Below are 21,902 nucleotides of genomic sequence, written 5' to 3'. Positions count from 1 at the left end.
GAATGATCTTTGAGTTCGAGGAAACGTTTTATGAAAACATTCCCTCAAGGTATAACGCCTGTACGCATTTTGTCTGTTTGCGTTGTATGTGCACGTGCGTGTGCGTGCGATTTGTAAGCGGGTGGCAACAACCAGTCTCCTTCTACGTGCCCTTCGGCATGTTTGTCTCTTAGCAACAACCCAGAAGATGTCACACTTGGCAGATTGGCTAACACACACACACACACACACACACACACACACACACACACACACACACACACACACACACACACACACACACACACACACACACACACACACACACACACACACACACACACACACACACACACACACACACACACACACACACACACACAGCTGGAGATGAGTGATGAACAATGTCACTGGTCATACTCAGGGGGTAGTTTAACCTTTAGTGCAATGAGTAATGAGTGTGTTTGTGACAATAAGGCTGCAGGAGGGACATTTGAATGATCCTGTCAGTACAGTGGTAGATTTCAGTATCCAGGTCGGTGCCACGACAAATCAGCCAAAAGTTTTGACCTTCTCATCGACGTAGAGAATAAAAACACAGTTTGCTTCCCCACAGGAGGCGATGTGACGGTCTAACAAGGTGCGACGCGAACAGACAAAATGCGTAAAGGCGAGCTGCTGAAGAGGAGAGCTGACGGAAAAAAAAAATTCAGACGGTGATTCATCATCCCTTTCAAAGAAAAACAAATGTGTCCTCTGCACTGCTGGCTTGTAATTTAGATACTTTTTCCACAAAAGTGGACCTGGATTCAGGTGAAGAATTACCTCCGGGATGACAGTACGGGTCCAGAGCAGCTGGCGCGGGGCCATAAATCAAAGCTGAGCGCGCACACACACACACACACACACACACACACACACACACACACACACACACACACACACACACACACACACACACACACACACACACACACACACACACACACACACACACACACACACACACACACACACACACACACACACACACACACACACACTATGGCGATACACCTTTGCTGTCAGTTCACTTTTCAACTTTCACTCATCAGATCAGACATCCCCTCGACACCCTTTAATCACTCCACCCTCATGGACGCACGGAGCTACGTAAAATGAACACACATATTTGAACTACTTGAAGTTACCAACAAAATACAAAAAAAAAAAAAAGCATTAATTCAGGTGAGTTGTTTTCTGTCCAGCATAGCAAACACGACAGTGCGACCCACAGACATGCAGCATACAGGCGGCACACTGTTGAGCGTTGTTGTTATTATTAGGAAGATGCTGCGTTGTCAGCGCGGGGTTCAGTTTCAGGTGGCCGACTGAAGGAATGCATGAAAGACAATTATGTACAGTTATGCTGAGGTTTGGGTATCGGCATGTGGAATGGATACTACGCTTGTTACGGATCAGGCAGGAATGCTGAGGCCTTGAACGTCGCAAAAGATCAAAGCATCACTGGTGTAAAAAGATTTCAACTGGGTTTGGAAGTAGAATTTTTTTTCCCCCTCTACAATACAAAAACATAATTAAAACGCAAAAAAAAGAGAGGAAATGGTGGACTAATACCTTTATTCTTCCAGTTGTGTAAAGGATCCAAATAGTATTGAGGTGAACATTTTCTCAAACAACAATTCTTTTGTAGTGTGCCCACCACAGATATGTTGCTTCTTAGCATGTAGCCGTGTTGCATAAGCCTTATCAAATTAAATAATTAAATTAGAAATAAAATAAAACTACCAAACCCAATGTTTTGTGAGCTGCTGTTTTGAAGCCAAGAGTTTAGCGCCATCTTGGTTTTTTGAAACCAAAAACAACCAACAATTTGAAGGAGCTGGGGGCGTGGCCTGACAGAGCTCGTCCTCTGCACGTCCGCCTATACCTCCAACCCTCCTATTGGACGATACCAGCTGTCAATCACGCCTGGATCCATGCCCCCAATGAATACAGTGCAATATTGTCTTTTTGCCTCTGAATGGACCATAATTTACTAAATGAACATCATGCTGTATTGAGGAAGATTTGAAACTAGCGATTGAACCATAAACTCCTCAGAAGAATGTTGTTCTAATAGGTTGTAAATATATGAGAATACAGGTTTCAGTCTCTTCCGCATTGGCTTCACTTTTACTGACCCGGTGACTACATTCATTTTTATATACAGTCTGGGGTTCAGGTCAGAAATTGGCTTAGTTGTCAGAGTCAACGTAAGGAGCTAGGCCATGCAATAGGTCAATGAGTGTTCTTAGAAAGATGTGTTTTAATGTGTGTGTGTGTGTGTGTGTGTGTGAGAAATACAGCGCGAAAGATGGAGTGCGATGATGATCGTATCAGATATCAGATGCCTGTGGTGTATTGTTCAGAAATGTCGCTTTAGGCCCCAATTATGCCCAATCTTGTTGCTCTCCAATTTGTCACACACACACACACACACACACACACACACACACACACACACACACACACACACACACACACACACACACACACACACACACACACACACACACACACACACACACACACACACACACACACACACACACACACACACACACACACACACACACAAACGCGATGCGAGGTGACCTTGAAAAGCGTCTGGATAACGGACATGTGTACGTGTAGGCGTGTAAATGTATCCCATAGCTTTTGCAGCTGAATCAGTAATAGGAATATCATTACTTCAGCCTCAGGTCCCCAGGGAGGGAACACACACACACACACACACACACACACACACACACACACACACAAGCACGCACGCACGCACACACACACGCACGCACAAACATGGAGCACAGGGAGAACATGGTAAAAGGTAGCTGGAGATAATACGGATGGCAATTTTGAATAAAATTATAAAACTATAGCACAATTGGAATACAGCAGGAAGACAGCATGTAAAAAAATCAGACAACGAAATATAGAAAGAAATAAGTGGGCAAATCTTCTGGAGATTTTCCTGCTGTATCACACAGGTTCACACAGACATTTTCCAAAAATTGTATAAGTTCTGGAAAATGTAAAGAGCAACATTTGCGTTCTCACATACATCCCATTTGGCAAATGTCCGGAAAATCTGACTCAGAATCAGCTTATTTGGCCAAAAATGTCCTGACTTCAGTGCGTGTCTGTAAGCAGCTTATCACTTCATCACAGCAAATACCACACACAGCACAAAGAGGAAATTCAAAACTAAAAGCCTGCAGCTACAGTACAACCTTGTCTAGCTGCCCTCGGGCCCAGCGGTGCTTCGAGCTAAATGCTATTGTCAAGCAGGCACATTGTTTATCATGTTAACCATCTTAGTTTTGTGGTTAACATGCTAACATATCATATGAAACATCAGTAGCACAAAGTAAAGGTGAGGTTGACGGGAGTGTCACTTTTGCAGGTATTTAGTGATAAACCGGAAGTATATTAGACTGACATATTCGAAGATATAGTAGTTCTTTGAATTCTAATTTGTTGGACCAGGATCGGCTTCCCAAACAAAGTCATGATGTCACAAAAATCACACGCCTTAAACGCGGACTCCAGGTGAGCACACCATCTTCTCCAAGATGAGCTCCGGTAACACCAGGCTTAAAAAACTAATACCTAGGTTAATGGCCGGAGCTCGTTTCCAAACGACCGCAGTAACAGTTAACGCTTTGACTCGCAGTGAAGCATCTTTCCAAGGTCGCACTCACCGAGGTTAAGCGCAGCCTCCGGTGGAATCATAAAAACCTTTGGAGGAAACACGCAGATAGAAAAAAAGAAAAGAAAAGAGAGCTGAAGACTGCAGGGTGGATGCAGCGAGGCAACGGCTGTGATTGGAGGCGGATGAAAAGGATGAACATTGCAAGAGTGATTGGTTGAAGGTTGTACATCAACAAAGGCCAATAGGGGTTGTGTGTGTGTGCGTGTGTGTGTGTGTGTGAGTGAGTGTGAGTGAGTGAGGCTTGTGAATACTCATTTAAATACACAAAAAAAGCTGGAGGTGCAGCTGGAGAAAGCTATAGCAAGGAGCGACGGGATTCGGTTAAAAAAGGTTACGAGTGAGAGTAACGACGCGGGGAGGAGCGCCGATAAACAGATGATGTCTAATCAGATTAACATGAGCGAACTCACTCAGGTGTAGAAAGACAAGCAGGGAGTCAACAGAGAAAGACAAGCGAGCAGAGAAAACAGGCAGGCACGCAGACGGGATGACAGGCAGGAGGCAGGCGGGAACGGGATATGACAGCCAATATGAAGGTGCTTGAAAGCTCCATGCACATATTTATTCAGCAGATAAGGTATAGTGAAAGTATGCGGCATGTTAAGATCGACTCCTTTCTCTGTGGATGTGTCGAACAAAACAGCGAGACCCTCCGTCGCTTTGAACAAGAGAGCGAGAGCAAAGTGAATGTGTAATTCTTTAATGAGCCAGACTCAACTGCCCCGGGGATCCATCATTTCAACTCTGCTGCTTGTTAACCATTACCGAACGCACGTACACGCATGCACGCACACGCACACACACACACGCGCATGTGATTCCTATCCTTTATGACTTCTCTCTGCAACTGCTGTTAGCCCCCCGACGATTTCTCCTGAATCTGCTCCTCACTCTTCTCCCCTCTTGATTTTATTGGTGTGTGTGTGTGTGTGTGTGTGTGTGTGTGTGTGTGTCAATAAATCACTTCTAGTCAATAAACCTCAAGCTGTGAGATCTGGGCAAATCAAACAAAAGCAAAGACAACTGATTATGCATAATTTTTTTTTTTTAAAAAGTAGCCATCCACGAAAAATCACAACGATCATACTAAATTAGATTTTTTTTTCATGCCGTTAATTTGCTTTGCCGAAATTAATTCTGGTTCCTACACAAAATGCTGTTGGCGATGTTCATATTGCAGTCCAGCAAATGTGAAATCAATAAAATGAAAAAGAGGAAGCAGGTTTGAGACTATGAAAGATGTTAAGGATGAGACTGGAGGTGCCATGTTCCGCATTTGATCATTGCAAATAATGTTGATGGAAAATATTTCGAGCGTTTGCATTGTGAACAGGCAAACAGGACACATTCCTTCATTGTGTTACTAAACAACAACAAAATGTACTGACTGCATTCAAATGCTTTAAAATATTTCACCTACAGTGCAAGCGTATATAAACAATTTTCTTTCATAGCACTGATCAATCCGAACCTCAAGTCTCTCCCTTTTTTTACTGTTCTTTTCCGGCTCCCTTCAGAGAGAGCAGCGGATGCTTGCGAATGCAGATCAAACTGTCCTTGGGTTGGAGGGAGGGGGCGCAAAAAAAAAAAAAAAAGCCAGAGCACTGGAAAAAACTGGCCTTTCCCTTTAAGATGAAATAGCTTCTAAAGGCTTTGTGAATCTGGCCCCAGGGAAGACGGGGGAAGAGGCCAGCGGAGCAGGGCAAAGACGATTGGAAGGGACGATAGACAGGAGCAGGACAATGGATAGAATACTGCCTCAGCCATGTTATATTTGTAGTATGTGGTGAAGGTATATGATAAGAAAACAAATACTGACGGCCATTTTAAAGCAAATTAAACTCAAAGCAAAATGGAAAAGTAACAGCACAAAATCTACCACACCTCTTGTTTCTCTACACCTCGATCTCTCTATCCCCCCCCCCCCTTTCTTCACTCTCATCCAATGGGCACCCATGGGAGGGCAGACCACCTGGTAACCATGGTTACAGGGACTGAGTTGCCCCCCCCTGCGAGTACACAATCACAGATCGCCCACATACTATACATCTTGTACTTGGTGAGGACACAAAGACTTTATGAATATATTTAATAACCAAGCATGAAGACAAACTGCTTATTGTCCGATTGGTCTGATGAGCCATGTATGTGGTTTTTTTCTGGGAGAAGGTTTGGTGCTTTCCAGCCTTTGGTATCGGTGGTTGCGAAAGTGACTCATGGATACCTTGAGGTTAGAGCATTGCATTCCCCCACCTCTGTATCCGCCACATCACAGTTTATAACACAGCAATTATGGTGACGCAGCAGTCCATTTGTTACAGAGAAGAAGAAGAGCAAGAGAAGAGGAAGAGAAGCTGTGATTACATTTACATTATTGACGTTATAGGACCTGGATATGTCTGGGGAGACGGAGAGATGGGAGGAAAGGGCAGTTGGAGAAGGGTATTGTGCCGGTTTCGAGGAGAGAAAAATCAATCAGTTTAATCTCGGTGAATTCCAGAGGAAGTGAGGGTGACAAAGTAACTAAACGAAGAAAGAGCAGTGGTGGAAAAAAGAAAAGGTGGTGGTGGTGGTGGTGGTGGGGATCTCCCCCTGGCATCTGTGACATGTGTGATTATTATCTCGCTAAGAAAAAACGTAATCATAATAAAAACGTAATAAAGTTAAAGGTGTATCTGACAGTGTAACGCAGATTTCAAGACGACAAATGTCGAACAAAAGACAGTATCAGGTTTTTGGTTGGCACACAAGACGCTAACTGAAGCTCCTCGCTTCTTACTGCTCGTATATCTGGATGCTTGGCGTTTCTCTTTAGTTTTGATCTGCAAAACAATGTTTGCCAAGTAATTCTCCCTCTCCGGGGTTTGAGATCAACTTCCCTTGATGTGGAAAATAAGACTTAAATCAAATAATAACAGGCTGTCAGCACTATATCAGCGTGAGCACATTAACTTCTCACCGTTAAATGGCACCACATAGATGAAACACAGGCTTTCTGTTCCTGTCGCCCCCACCCCCACCTCCACCTCTCGCCCCCTCTCTCGTCCCTCTTCAGCATTCAATAAAGGCCAAATGTCATGAGAATTAATTTCAAGGCAGGAAGAATACAGCATTTTTCTTTTACCCTTGTTCACATCTGCAGCCCAGGGATAGAAAAGAGAGAGAGAAAGATCTTAGGCGCAATCACATGTGGGCCAATATCAGGGAAGACATTATGAGTCAAGAAGCAGAACGCTACTGGATCCTCTTCAGTCAGACAGACGGCGACACACACACACACACACACACAGACACACACGCACACGCACGCACACACACACACACACACACACAGACAAACAAAAGGCCATAAACGTTAATTTGAGCATCACTCTCGTATGCAAACAAAGTTCTGCTGACACCCCCTTCCTTTTCCTGTGAACTAATAAGCTCCACATTTCAGCGGTTCGGTTTTAGAGACGTGGTCTGCCGGCAGAATTTTAAAGTGACAGAGAGCGTTCGGATCGGCTGATTTAGTGGCATGAGAGAAATGTGAGCGGCCTGCGTTTATTCGCTTGGTGGGTGTTTTATTCATACGGTAACTACATAAATAACACAAAATCATTTTAAAAGAGGCTCTGTATCACTGAAATTTGTGTGGTCTTTCAGTTTCAGTGCATGTGAGGTTTGTTTATGTGCGCAGAGATGCCGGTGAGCAGACGTGGAGAAAACCCCCTTCTGGCAGCTCTTTTTTTATTGTGATTCTTTCGTCCGGAAATTCATTGCAGCTCGTGAGAAAACGATCCCGAAGCGCCGCCACCGGCTCGGTAAATCATAACCAGCAATTTTCTCTGCTGCAAATAGCCAATGTGCCATGTTTCAGGCGCGTAGAGCGGGAGGCGTGAGCTTCCACACAGCTGACAAATCAAGGTTGGCGGATATGGTATGACAAATGCCGCCGTACATATCTTACTTTTAGAGCTGGCAAATTAAGGATGAATGATAGAGGCGGAGACAACGAACACTTAGAGGCAAATGTGCCACGGAAAGGTGTCGTAAATGCCATGTCGGTCCACAAGCCGTTGGACAACTGTGTTTGAATATTATAAAAATATATCCTGCAGAAGTTGTGTTTTTCACTATATTATCAATTACAGACACTTGGTTCCCCCGGGATATGGCAAACCAAGGAATACACTCTGTCTTGGGTCGGGTCGGTGAGGGTTGAAGCTGGTTTGTGAGCCCAGTCCCAGCACACTCTCATATGCACACCCTGGATGACAGGCGCACAGAGAAGGCCTGGTAGAGACTGACAGGAACGGTAAAACACTGTATGGATTTTTTAAAGATCCAACACAAACCACATTTTCTCTTGGTGCTCACGATGGCCAGTCAAACTATGAGTATGCACGGTGCAATCAAAATGCCTAAGGGAGGAGAAGGAAGAAAGTGTCTGTCTATCTGGAGGTAATGTCACTTCTCAATGCTTGTAACTTAAATCCATGGAGCTTTCTGTGCCTCTCCAACTATTCTACAAGAAATTACTCTACCTCTACTAATTGTTCCGACTTAGTTTAGGCATACTCGTCATAATGTCATCCACCATATGCTCAACAATATCCCTTAAATTTGATGTGTTCTCCACACACCATTTCTGTTGGGGTGGGAAACAGAAAGTCATCATGCATTAATTTGTAAATTAGCCAGAAGGAGAAAGTGTAACATTGTGGTGGTTCGTGGACAGGAAGTTGCCTGGGAACCAGACGAATTCTGGGAGCTCATTTAAATTTGCTCTGCCAGAATACGGTCTGGACCGTGTTCTGACCGTAGGTCCTCTGACCGTAGGTCCTTCTGCAGCAAACTTGCCGGTCCAATCACAACCACGACGCAGACGGAAGTGACTTTTGTAAACAACCGATGAACGAGCATTCGACTGAAAGTGCCCGATATCTTCAAATTTCTCGTTCACAGACATTGTGGAATCATCATCACAGACGTCTCCTCTCTGCTCCAGTCTGTTGACATTTTTCGCGTTGCTCAACAGACGTCACATGATTCGTCTGCGTCCGTTGGTAACGCCATCTTGGAAATCAAAAATGAACCGAGGTCCCAGACTAATACTAAATAGGAATCACACCACACGCTCAATGTGTTGCAGTGATGGGACTGAACACTCTGCATGCTGACAATAGTCTTAAAACAGTCTCTTGTTTTGTGGGTGAGACGGATAAAAGAGGAGAGCTCAAGTTGACAACTACATAAATAACCTCTAACTTTTAATTCGATTCGTGTCTCCAAAGAAAATGTCCAACGACCCAAGTACTGCTCCAGAGGCTGCTACAGTATAGCATCATTACGGACTAACAAGCTACAGTAGAGTCGTGCTTTACGTCAGGGATACACACTCATGAGCGATGATGAGGACAATGACCACTGACCCTGTTACATCCTGACCTGGGGCTTGGAGCCCATCACTCGATGACATCACCGGAGCTGTGATCACGAGGGTGACACGATCTATTGCCATGGGAAACAGGGCGATGGTTTGGAAGGACGAGCCTTTGTATCTGTTTTCTTTTTTCAGCACAGTTATCAACCCACAGAAAACATTGACAACAAACAACGCTGTGTCGTTTATGATGTTATTGATGTGACCGGAAAATAATTGGCTCGGGTCATCCACCAGTATGACTAGTATATGGAACCCCAGTCGCAATCCACTGGGCTGTCATGGAATGTTCCGTCCCCGTAAAGGTGGCCGGGGTCCTTGCGTATATGTTGACGGGTTTAATCAACATATGTGTTTTTCCAGTCGAAGATAAATGCGAACCGTAAAGCTTTTTCAGAGCAAACAGAGGAGGGGGAGTAGCCGCAGCAGCTCAACCAGCCTTTGACAAAACATTGATATGCAACTTAATCTGTTGGCTGTTCATTTGTGGAAATATGGATGAGTTTGAATGAAGGTCAAGAAGACAGCAGACAAAATAATCAGTGTGAACCATGTCGCTAGAAACTAGTTTAAACCAAGGTTCTGAATTAGGGTATTGGGGTCATGCATTTACAAATCATTGTCATTGTCATAAATCCATATCATTGTTAAAATCATGATTTTTTTTCAGCTCGTTTTAGCTTTTTGTTGTTCTTCCTTTCCTCTGAAAAGGTTCTTACAACTGTCATATTGAGAGCAACTAATGACCAACAAAAAACAGAATATTGTCAATCAAATTTTAGTTCAGGGAGGGTTTTTTTATGTTTTCATGTGATAAACTTTTGTAAATGTGAATAGATATATTAAAAGTCTTTAAAAATTAAAGTAGTTAAATTTAATGAGAAATACTTTTTGTACCTTTTTAAAATGTATTAGTTCTACACACACAAGACATACACATGGGGCACATGTATCATGTAAAAGCATAAGCACAACGAATGAGGTCAAGAGATATAAATGAGCAATTACAGGTTATTTTTTCTTCTTATTGCTGTTTTTGGAGTGACCTGGTTGTGAGTGCATCCGTTACAACGGCTGAGGAAGAAAATAAACTGCTGAGACCAGCAGAAGGAGGGATGGAAAAAGTGAGAGAGAGATAGAGAGAGAGAGAGAGAGAGAGAGAGAGAGAAACAGTTCATCTTCCTGTGCCATCACTCCTCTGGGCATTTCCCCGGTGGCACAAGATACTATGTGGAGGCAGCAGGACTTTAAAACCTACACCCTGCTGTGTATGTGTGCAGAATTGTATTCATTATGTGTGTATATACACACATATATAATATGTTAATGTTTTATGTACGAGTCAGAATCTCTATATGTGTATAGGCAAAAGACAATCCGGAAACTGATCATCAACTCCTGTGCGTGGGTGCATGTTTGCAAATGTTTGTTCCTATTTTTTAATGCTTGTTTGTGTGCGTGTGTGCAAGTGTGTGTGACTAACCATTCCTCTCGCCAGATGCTTCACAGCCATCTTCATCATCGCAGTCGTTTCCACTGCCTCCGTCTGTCTGCGTGCTCCCTCCCTCCTCCTCTTCTTCTTCCCCCCTTCCCTTCGCTTTGCTCGCCCAGCCGAGCTCCACCAACAGCTCCTGAACAAGGCAAACACACACAGTGACAATAACACATACACTCCAAAAGAAAATCAACCTTCAACTCACAGGTCAACAATATCGAACGGCTAAACCAAAGAAGGCCAAAGGTCGGAGTGTGACAATACTTAAAGGAGTAGTGTGACATTTTGGGCGAACACCTATTTGCCTTCTTACCCAGAGTTATACGTGGCCACTGATACAATTCTCATATCTGTACATTAACTATGATGCTACAACCAACAAAAGACAGAAAGTCTTACTCTATTTGCAACTCTTCTTTAAAAGAAATCGATTGTTTTGTTTTTCATATTTTTGAAAAATGGAGCAGAGATTCATGTGAAGGGTTCTCTCATTTCTCATTCCTCTGTGCAAATCCATAATCTTTACAGCTCAGTTAAGTCACAGCTTTGATGCTGTGGCATGTTATGACGCGTGGAAATGTCATTCCTCAAAAAGCTCAGCTATTCAAGAATTGGAAAAAACAGACATTAACCTATAATTTAAATATAAGCTCAAATAATATGTATTACTTGAGTGTCGTGTTTAACCGGGGCTATGGAATTAAACAAAAAAAAATGAGGATATTAACTTTTTTTGTCTAAGTTTGATACAAAACCCGCCCAAAATTTGAGTTATTACATTTTCACACATGCACGTCGACAGCAACATATGATTGGTTCGCAGCGTGATGAATGTGTGTTACAGAAAGTTAAGGTGGGCGATACATAGATTCCAGCTGAAGTCAGAGATAAGGCCACTAGCCACAAGTTTTTTTTTTATAAAAGGAAGAAGATGTATTATACTGACATTATATGTTATTTTATTTTGCCAGGAGATAACATTTTTTATTCATACAGAGAGGGAGATGTCACAAAGTTAGTAACATCTATATTAATGATTTATATTAGCTCAGAAAGAGAAATCTGTCCAGAAAATTAAACAATACAAAAGGCCAAAGGGGGATTCAGCTGTTTGGGATTTTATGATTACCACCATTCTTTTTTTTTTTTTTAGATCTCCAATGTCTCCATCGTAAGAGCAGTTACAACGAGCCTTTACCTTCCACTATTAAAACATGGCTTGACTAGGGCTGCAACTAACGATTATTTTCATAATCGATTAGTCTGTCGATTATTTTCTCGATTTATCGATTAGTTGTTTGGTCCATAAAATGTCATAAGATTGTGAAAAATTAAGATTGTGTTTCCCAAAACCTCATGTGTTTTCCCAAAACCAAATATTTTAGTTTACTGTCATAGAGGATCAAAAAAACCCTGAAAATATTAACATTTAAGGTGAAATCAGAGAATTTTGACTTTTTTTCTCCATAAAAACTACTTGAACCGATTAATCGATAATCAAAAAAGTTGGCAATTAATAGATTAACTGTTGCAGAATTAGGCTGATGTGTTGTAAGCTGCTGCGAAATGTGGCATGCATTCGCACACGCACACACACACAGACACACACAGTATCTATGCTACATGGAAAAGAAAATGTAATGTTAAACATGAACACAGCAAATGTGTGTTAGACAAACAGTTGTTTACATATACTGTAAATCAACTTACGATAACTTCCTCTGATTTGTGCATGTTATCCAAAACTAAACAGCTGTTGTTCTGTTGGTTCACCGTTCATTTTGATCTAATTGGAAAATGGCCCCTTAAACTGCAAAGCATTTCCCTTTAAATGCCAATCAGGGATCCATTCTATCTAATTTTTATGGTTCGACTCCCTGCTAGATAGTTGGAGGGTGGATGCATTAGGACGGACAGCTGGCCTCCACTCTAAAGTAGGTGAGGGGCTGCCATGGATACAAACCAAGGTTATTATATGACAGCATGTCCGACGGGATGCAGAGACAGACCATGACTCTGTGTGGTAGTGATTCACCGTCATGTGAAATGAGGACAGAGGGAGGACACAAAAATACATTACAACAACATTTCCACCAGGGCTGCGTTTCCTTAATCATGTGGAAAAGGTTAGAATTTGAAAACAGAAATAGGACCGAGTGGCATTGAAACTCTCCCCGTGGAACCAACAGGCCAAGAAGTGAAATTACTCAAGGGTGGCAGCTCCAGACTGGTTCCGTCCCATCTAATGAATGGAAGGAGTTAAACGTATAGCTTGTGGCTCAGGTGTGAGGACTTAGGGATGTGTTTTTATTTGCATATTTTGAAAAAAATTGATAATGTGTGAAGCTGAGGCGTTTAACAAAACTCCTTGAAACTCAATAGAACACAGACAGGACTATATCAGTTCAAGACGTAATGAACGATGGAATACAAGCGTTATAAAAATTACTTGTCTTTCCATTATATGTGATATTCTCTAAACCTTTACCACTTTAATGGTTTTATGTCTTATTTTTTTGGCTTTAACTGAGTTTTTATCTTTTTTAACTGTATTTGTGTAGACGTACTGTATATGCATACCTGTATATGTTTGCTTATGTATTTACGTATGTATGTTCTTATGCACACATTTACACCTATTGTAATCTTTTGATGTTGCATGGTTTATTTTGACCTTGGAAAGCCCCTTTTGCTTATTTGCTAGAAAAGTGCTCTACAAATAAAATTACATAAAATTAATTGGGTATTGCGTGCTGCATAATTAGCCAATATAAATGGCATTCCCGCAGATAAGTGGCATCCCACCTTGCCATCGCCCCCATGTGAGCTGCCGTTTTGAAGCCTTGCGTTTGGTATTTTACCCAGCGCCCATCTAGGTTTTTTTGAAACCAGAATTTACTTTATTTGTAGGAGCGGGGGTGTGGCCTGACAGAGCACGTCCACCTTACTCCTGCGACCTGCACCCATTGGACAATACTAGCTGTCAATCACACAGTATCCCCCGCCTCAATGTATATGGTGCTTTATTGTCTATTTAGAAACTGCCTTTTTTGAACAACCAGAGGAGTCGTCCTCTGCTGGTCATTCAATCGAATATATGTTTCAGGCTCTTCCACATTGGCTTCACTCTCCAGACCCATTGACTACGTCCATTTTTCGTACACAGTCTTTAGGCAATTGAGGTGGATGAGTAATGTCGAGACCACGACCCTTCCAATGCAGGGGCAGCACTCACTGGGTTGATTGTGGCTCTTCCTGATTGGCTGAGCAGGAACATTACACATTTTCATTGCACCATTAGAGGGCAAAGCCTGTGTGAAACATAACCCGCTGCCGCAAAGGTCTAATTAACATGTAACACAAATTGGGACGGTGAAAGATAAGCAGAGGCGGAGAGAGAAACACCTCCAAGCCCCGCCGACATGAAATAATTAAAATTCCAAGGATGCTTTCTTTGTCCTGCTTTATATTTTCTTCCTCATCCCATCCTGGGAATATGGGAGTGTAAATGGCGCACATGGCATTCATGAATAGTGATTAAATAAATGGCGACCGGTAATGTGTGTGCCTCAGATGAACGGCTTCCCCCACTGAGAAAGCACTGATGCAGCTAGCGTGCAAGAAGCACGGCCCAGGTCTTGGATTTCCAGAGGTGAATGCTGTTAACTCGCTCAAAGGACACACACAGGGTTTGTTTGTTTGTGTGCACAGACTTGCATTCGCTCAATTTGTCGTAGAGAAGCAATGACAACAGGGCCCTTTGGAACTGGAACATAGTTTGCAATGCAGATGAGCTGTGTTTTATCTGACCCCCCACCCCTCTCCACGTCATGCGGTGGCCAGGCAGCGTTACCATCATCAATCCAGTGGGCTGTGTGCATTACAAGTCCGAAATCATCGATCTGACTCTTCCTATCCTCGTATTAGTGTCTGAGCGCCTGTTGGTGTTGCATGCGACCGTGTTGAAACATTCACCATTCTTTAAATCCTCCACTAACAGGACACGTTCGCATTACGTTGAATTAATGAGCCTGTGAAAAGATCTCATACATAAATGATTACATGGTGTGTGTGTGTGTGTGTGTGTGTGTGTGTGTGTGAACATGGCACGGGGGGGATTTTGACTTGGCACTTGCATGTAAATGTAACATGATTAATGGACCCACCACCCACATTAGACGAATGCACAGAAACCGCTTCAACAGCAAACGGGATAAACAAACCAATGTCCCTTCCCATGATTTAGCATATATATTCCATTACAACAGTATGTGTTTACAGAATTCTTTTTAACTCTTGACCTCAAAACTGAGCACTTTAAGTGAAATAACTTGGGGCCTGGGCCTGGGATGAACCCATTAAACTTGAATATGAATGCAGATCCAGGATCTGTTTTTCACTTTCTTTAACAATGTTTTACGACTAATAAATCATTTTGGAGGATCGATCAGCCTCGGCGGAGTTGTGAGCTCTACTGAGTGCAATTCTAAATAAAAGAAATGTCACCCAAAGCCAAATGTGGCATATTCATCTGTGCCGTCCCTCCGTTGATGTCCAACAACTGCAAATAACACACGAATGCTCAGTGACACATTCGCCTCGTTATGCTGAACTTGGACACTGCAGTTCATTTTGAATTGATTCCACACACAAGTGTCCCGCTGCCATAAATTCTTGCCGGCACATCTGCCACTATGCACCATTCACTTCTGTTTGAGTAACGTTTGCTGATAATGTCAGTGCCCAGCTGCTTCAGGATGTGCAATAGCCTTCATTTTTTTTTTTTTTAGGCAAGACAAGCCGTAAAATATTGAGAGATGTACAAATGCATCATTGGCTTTGGTGTTACCATGGAATTTGGGGATAAATAACAAAAATTCAATAAAAAAAAACCCGGTGTTTTCCTTTAATGACCAACAAACCATCTGTGTATATGTATTTACCTTCCTGGTTGTCTGCATAAATCAATAAGTCTGACCGTCACAAAGTGTCCTGAACACAGACACATGGTCTGCGCCACAAATAACGAATAAATTATGAATCATGAATCATTGTAAATAACCTTGATGATTCATTTTTTATGGATAACATTCGAGTGATTCTATGAATCACCACATTGCCATGCAGTTCCCGATGCTGCAAAGGGCTCTGCATAAATCTGGTTTAATTGGGTGAATTGATTAATTTATTATTGAGTGTTATTATCTACATCTGTTTAAAGTGCTGACATTTCAGTTTATTGGATTAAGCAGCGCTTCACATGGGAGGTGGTGACAGATGATTGAGAGACACAGACACAGACACACACACACACGCGCGCACCCGCACACACGCACACACGCACACGCAGTACTACCCATGCAGAACCCTGCAGCTAGCTTTAGCAACTGTATCACACCTACGTCACACTTCAGAGAATCACCAAGAGGGGAACTAAATATTTTATTATAACAACAACAATCCAAAGATCAAACAAACCGTTAGCATCATTATCTTATAGCAACGCTATTTCAAACAAAGATATGAATAATTATATTCATTGAGGGCAGGGTAGCATCATTCGTGCAGAATGCTAATCACCTTCATGTGTCATGGTGAACGTGAATTTGAAGTGAGCGTGTGTGTGTGTGTTTACCTGCGTCAGCTGCTCCATCCTCAGCTTCGTCCCCTTCAGGACGGGGTCTGTATTGCGGACAGTCATCTCCGGGTTTTCCCTCTGTGCTTTCAAAGTGCTGCCGACCACGCGACCTGCATAGCTACATAAAGACAGAGCGACACACACACACACACACACACACACACACACACACACACACACACACACACACACACACACACACACACACACACACACACACACACACACACACACACACACACACACACACACACACACACACACACACACACACACACACACACACACACACACACAAATTATTTCCTGCAAAAAAGGGAGCACGGTATTTGATTTGACTAGAGGAGCCACTCGAGACATTAACTATGAGCTCATCTTCTGGCAAACTGATCACAATCTTAATCACCGTGTTTAAATCATAGAGATGATTTTTTTATTGAGGACTGATTCCCTGTTGATGCCCGCTGTCATTAGTGGTTTTCAACAAGGTTGCAAAACAACTTATTGAACGTAAACTTCCCAGATTTGAAAGTAGATACCAAATTATAATTCATAAAAATTGCATCTAAGGGTAAACAGAAATACTGCATCCTGAATTCCACTGCATTACTGTATCGTCTATCATTAAAGTCTCCGATAGGGAGTATTTTCACATTATTTTTTTGAATAATTATCTCTAAATTGAGCATTTTCATTTACTTAAGTATTTCAAATGTAGCTTTTGTTGTACTTACATGAAAATAGGGAGTTCATAATGAACATCTTTAAAAAAATGACTGATTGGGTGGACCGGTGGAAAATAAAAGAAATCACTTTTCTTGATCGTCTCATGTTTCTTTCTGCAGCGAGCTTTGAGCAAGTATCACATCATTTTTTATCTGGGGGTTTTCAAGTGAGTGGGTGGATCGAAGGGCAGATGAAGTGAGAGAGGAGCAAAAGGGATGAAACAACAGTTCATGAGTCATATTTCTTTCCATGTCTCCAAATTTCCAAACCAGCTTTGCTAGCTAATACAACCAGCCACCAGCTCACTAACCACCGAGTCCACGCCCTTGAAAAAAAACCAAAACAGAAATAAAACCCACAAACACAGTCTGGCTATGGTGACGAGGGGAAACGTATTGTGGGAAATAAAGAGGACGGAGATGTGGTGGATGACTTTTAAAATGACTCTGGAGCCAAGCTCACCCTGAAATCAGATCCCATCACATGAATGATTTCGCAAATTTGTGTTTTATTCTCACAGATTGTTTTTTCATACATACATTTTTCCTGATACAATGTGTTATTCATATCCTGAAATTCAGCTAAGTCTTGTTCTTTTTGGCTTTATTAGGCCTGATATTAGCAGTTCTTGAAAATTGTCTCTATGAGATATCATCATATTCAAAACGTTGTTTCCAGATAAAAGGTGTTAAACTGATGACACCGTAAAGCCAGGCCAAAACTTTCCTCCTGCTGTTCATCATGACAAGAGTTGATGTCAGATAGTTCTACAATTTTAAGTCCTAGAGAAGCTGAATTTCCCCTGAGCATCCACATGATCCAGGTCACTTTCTCCAAAACTGAATAATGGTATGGCTTAGTGGGTTACACCACTGGCTTTGGTATAGAAGACACTGGGTTTGATTCCCAGCCCGAGTTAAGCCTAAAGTTATAGAGGCCCAACCCACTAATTTCACCTTTTTGAGACAGACCATTATTTTATGGATCTCACTGCCACAACAACAAAAGGAAAATTTCAAACTCTATCACCATGGAAACTGCTTATACAGTATTCCAAAGAAGCACGGGTAAAAGGCAAAAGATCATACATCCCGGCTAATCTAAAGTTTAATACTGCTCTTACTCTGTGTCTGGGATTAGAGAGTATGGCGGATACATGCATAAAACATAATTGAGTATTATGCATGATAACAGGATACTGGAGTGCACGTAAATGAATTAACACCTGTGATAAAAGGATCATCAGACCCTGCAGAACCCCCCCCCCCCCATGATAAAATAAAATCCAAGGCAACAGAAAGAGGAAAATACCAAACTGGAAGAAAAGGAAAAGAAGGACAGGGAAGGGAAGGAGGAGGATGGAAGAAAAGAAAAAGAGAGAAGAAAAAATTAAAGCTCAATTAAAAACCACAAACTGTGCCCTGGGGGGAAAACCCAAGATTCCACAGACTCCAGCAAAGATTTTTTAGGGATCAGTGTCAACAGCGCACATCTAACGAATTTGCTCCAGGCGCAAGACTGTCAACACCGAACAAATATTCGGACAAATAGTATATTTTCCCTTTATCGTCATTAAAGCTGGGGATATGCTCTTCTTCTTCTTCTTCCTCATTAACCAAGGAGTGACGGGCGATTGATTCGACTGTTATTCAAGGTTGGCGGAGTGTGCTTGCTCTTTCAACGCAAAACCCTGTTTACAGTCACACGCGGACAAAACTAAATGATTGATAGAAATTAGGCAAAAACATCGCGGGAAGGTACGAGGCAACAGTTAACAACGACTTTGATGTTACAGAGGGCGGAGTATAAAATATTTGGATTTAATCTAATACCAGATTTCTCCAGAGCATTAGAAGATGGAGGACACTAGTAGCTAAATAAACACCAACAGTTGGCAAATAAAGGACCTACTGTAAAATGCATTGATAAGGATCGGAATTATCTCCAGTAATGGATCCAAGAGCTTAATGGTAAATGGCATCCAGGGGCCTAAGGGTGATGGCAAGAGCAATGTCTATAAATTACATCACCATTATCGGCATCATCACTGCAGGTAACAGGCAACTTCAGCAGTACTGTGCTCGTCTGAGGTTTCTGCAACCCAAGCTCTTGTTGCAGCTCATAAACATGTTTCTCTATATTTAAATATAAATTTAAGAGAGACATTCATAGTACTACTAAACTGCTTTTTGTTTCACAACATATTGTCCCCGAAATCGAATTGCGGTAAACAATATTATTATCCTTTTAAGACCATTGTTTGATACTGAATCATGTGAGCTTGGTATCCAAAGTTAAGACTTGTGTTTAGGCCTCAGAAAAAAACGAGCAATTTGAAGATACGGTGCCTTTAGAAAAAAATACAAAGAAATCCATATTTTCTGACATTTTATAAACCAAAACCATTCACTGATTAATCATACAACAAGAACAGATAAGAGGATTGAAGCAGCAAGACTTTGCTGGACTGTTGTTGACATTAATTCTTATGTTAACAAACAAAATATTCTTCATGTTTCAAGTCGATAATGTAATTATCTTGACAGGCCTAGAGAATATGATGATATCTTTACTCTGTGATGATTGGGGGTCTTGCAAATCGCTGTAATATGTCTGGATGTTAAGAACATCAAGACTTTCTATGTGTTTTTATGGGTAAAAGTTGTTTTGTTTGCATTTAGAGATGAAGACGACAGATGAGCATGTTAAATACACATTTACACAAATGCTGAACAGGTTAGAGCTTGACATGGATCGCCGTTTGCTTCCCTTCTGAAGCCAACAGAGATTGTGCGTTACGTTAGAGGTGGAGAATTAATGGTATAAAGAGCTTTTGATAAATCTGCACCAAAATGTTTTTGGTGTCTAAATCAGAAATATCAATAATTTAAATCAAGTTTACCGCTGCGATGTGGCCATCGAAAGCAAGACTGACTTGCGGTTCTCTTGACAGTTTTGCCTACGGCTGTTATTGATCAGCAATTCAAGGGTAGGTGACAGCCAGGCGGGTCAACACTGGAGGTCAAAGAAATCTCCACAGCGAATTGCAAATATGAGCCAATTTCTATGACTTTGCAAGATGAAACGGACGGATCAATTATTTATGTACCGAGGTCTGTAATGACTGGTGCAATAGAACGATCAAGAAATGATCCGTGTCCTCTCAGACATCAACTCTCTGACATCTACAGCCTCGAGACAAAGTGTCGGCTAGTGTGCAAATCTTCCTTATCTGCAGGGGGAGACATTCTGAGAGCAAGAAGCAAAACGCCCTGAAGAAGGATGAAGAGATATCACGATCATGTAATGTTTAAGAGGCATCAGACTCAATGGGGTTAAGGTGATGAGGCTTCAGTTTGACTGGTTTCGCTTGCACCTTTCAATAGTGTTATGGTTTAATGAAATGTGTACGTTCTATGAGTAAATCAATAAGAGTTCAGCAAAAGTTTGATTTACTTTATGAAAGACTCTCAGGAACACTTTTTCACTTTCATCTGTGCCTTTTACATTTATTACATTTAGTCTGCACTTTATATAGTTTTCTACACCATTTGGTTTTGCCTAACTTTTGCACTATTTAGAATGTATTTATTGTATATATTACTTATCTTTTGTACTTATTGAACCGTGGGTCGAAGAGAAACGTATTTCTTGATTCCTCTGTATGTCTGGCACATATTGCAGAACTGACAATAAAAAGTTGACTTGACTTGACTTGAAAAGTTTAGTGAATAGTCACCAGATCTTGACTGAGAGCTCGTCCACTCCACGGCCAGCTACAACGGCAACCTGCACCCATTGGACGGTACCAGCTGTCCGTCACATGGTATCATTATAAAAACAAGACCATCATTTACAACATAAACATTGAGCTGTGTTGAAGAAGACTTGAAACGATCGACTGAGACGATAAAATCCTGATGAACTAACTGACTTCTTTTTGCAACCAGTGGAGACGCCCTCTGCTGGTCCTTCTAGAAAAAACAGGTTTCAGGCACTTCAATATTTGCATTTTTACATAACCTTGTTTTTGCTTTACATTCAGGCGGAGATGACTGTATAAACAACATCTGCACCTCTGAAGAATTTTCTTGCAGAATACGTTGGGAAACTCATTGCTGTGAATGAGTTATTGGAGTGTCGGGCTCCTCGTGACTGTTTCGACACCACATGATCATATTGCAGATAATGCGCTGCAGATGACATGGGAGAGGTGCAACTGTGAGTGACACTTAATAAGACCTGGGGCACAACACACCAGCACCTCAATGACAACGCTGCTCTGCTGCTGTTGCCCTCGGTTACTGCAGGGTTGCTAACGGTAACATACACAGAGAGAGAGAGAGAGAGAGAGAGAGAGAGAGATCCACTCTTCTGTCTTGTCTAAGCAACAAAGGTTTAAAGCATCTGTAGCATGCACGGACACACGTGCACACTCGTACAAACACAGTGAAAATTACACATCCACCCAAAAAAAAAAAAAGGGACCGCCATAGGGGACAGCCATAGCCTGCAGTGCAACCGCCTGTGGTCATTGCTGCAGTGGGCAGCTGTACTACAGCAGGGTTGGTTTTAAAGTTCTAGGTGCCAAAAAACAGGCAGGACGTGAACCCAGACGCTGCCTTACTGTCGCAAACCAACCCACCATGGTACCAGTTGAGAGAAAAGGAAAGTATAGAACCCACATTATCAAAACTTACAAGTAGAACTCACACTTCACTATTTGGTCAAAGACACATGAGGTTCACGTATCAGAGAAGTGTTTTGTGTCTTTGTGTTGAACTTGAAAAATTCACCACGGACTGAAGCCAGAACTTCAAAACCTCAGAGAAGTCTCAGCCACCCCCCCCCCCCCCCCCCCCCCCCCCCCCCCCCGAGACAT

General features: G+C 42.1%; 1 protein-coding gene across 2 annotated transcripts in view; it reads right to left on the bottom strand.

The window, feature by feature from the left end:
• Window positions 1-21,902, bottom strand: part of LOC118318316 (glypican-5-like) — a 43,254-nt gene that overhangs the window by 5,828 nt on the left and 15,524 nt on the right. For both annotated transcript variants that reach the window (XM_035647842.2, XM_047336819.1), the window contains exons 8-9: window positions 16,292-16,412; window positions 10,645-10,792 (exon numbers count right to left, since the gene is read on the bottom strand). In XM_035647842.2, coding sequence (XP_035503735.2) covers window positions 10,645-10,792; window positions 16,292-16,412 — 269 coding nt within the window. The remainder of the gene's footprint in view (window positions 1-10,644; window positions 10,793-16,291; window positions 16,413-21,902) is intronic.

The sequence above is a fragment of the Scophthalmus maximus genome, chromosome 13 (assembly GCF_022379125.1).
Source record: "Scophthalmus maximus strain ysfricsl-2021 chromosome 13, ASM2237912v1, whole genome shotgun sequence".
NCBI lineage: Eukaryota > Metazoa > Chordata > Actinopteri > Pleuronectiformes > Scophthalmidae > Scophthalmus > Scophthalmus maximus.
Note: the sequence above shows the minus strand (reverse complement) of the source record. Positions and strands in the feature narration are given on the sequence as shown.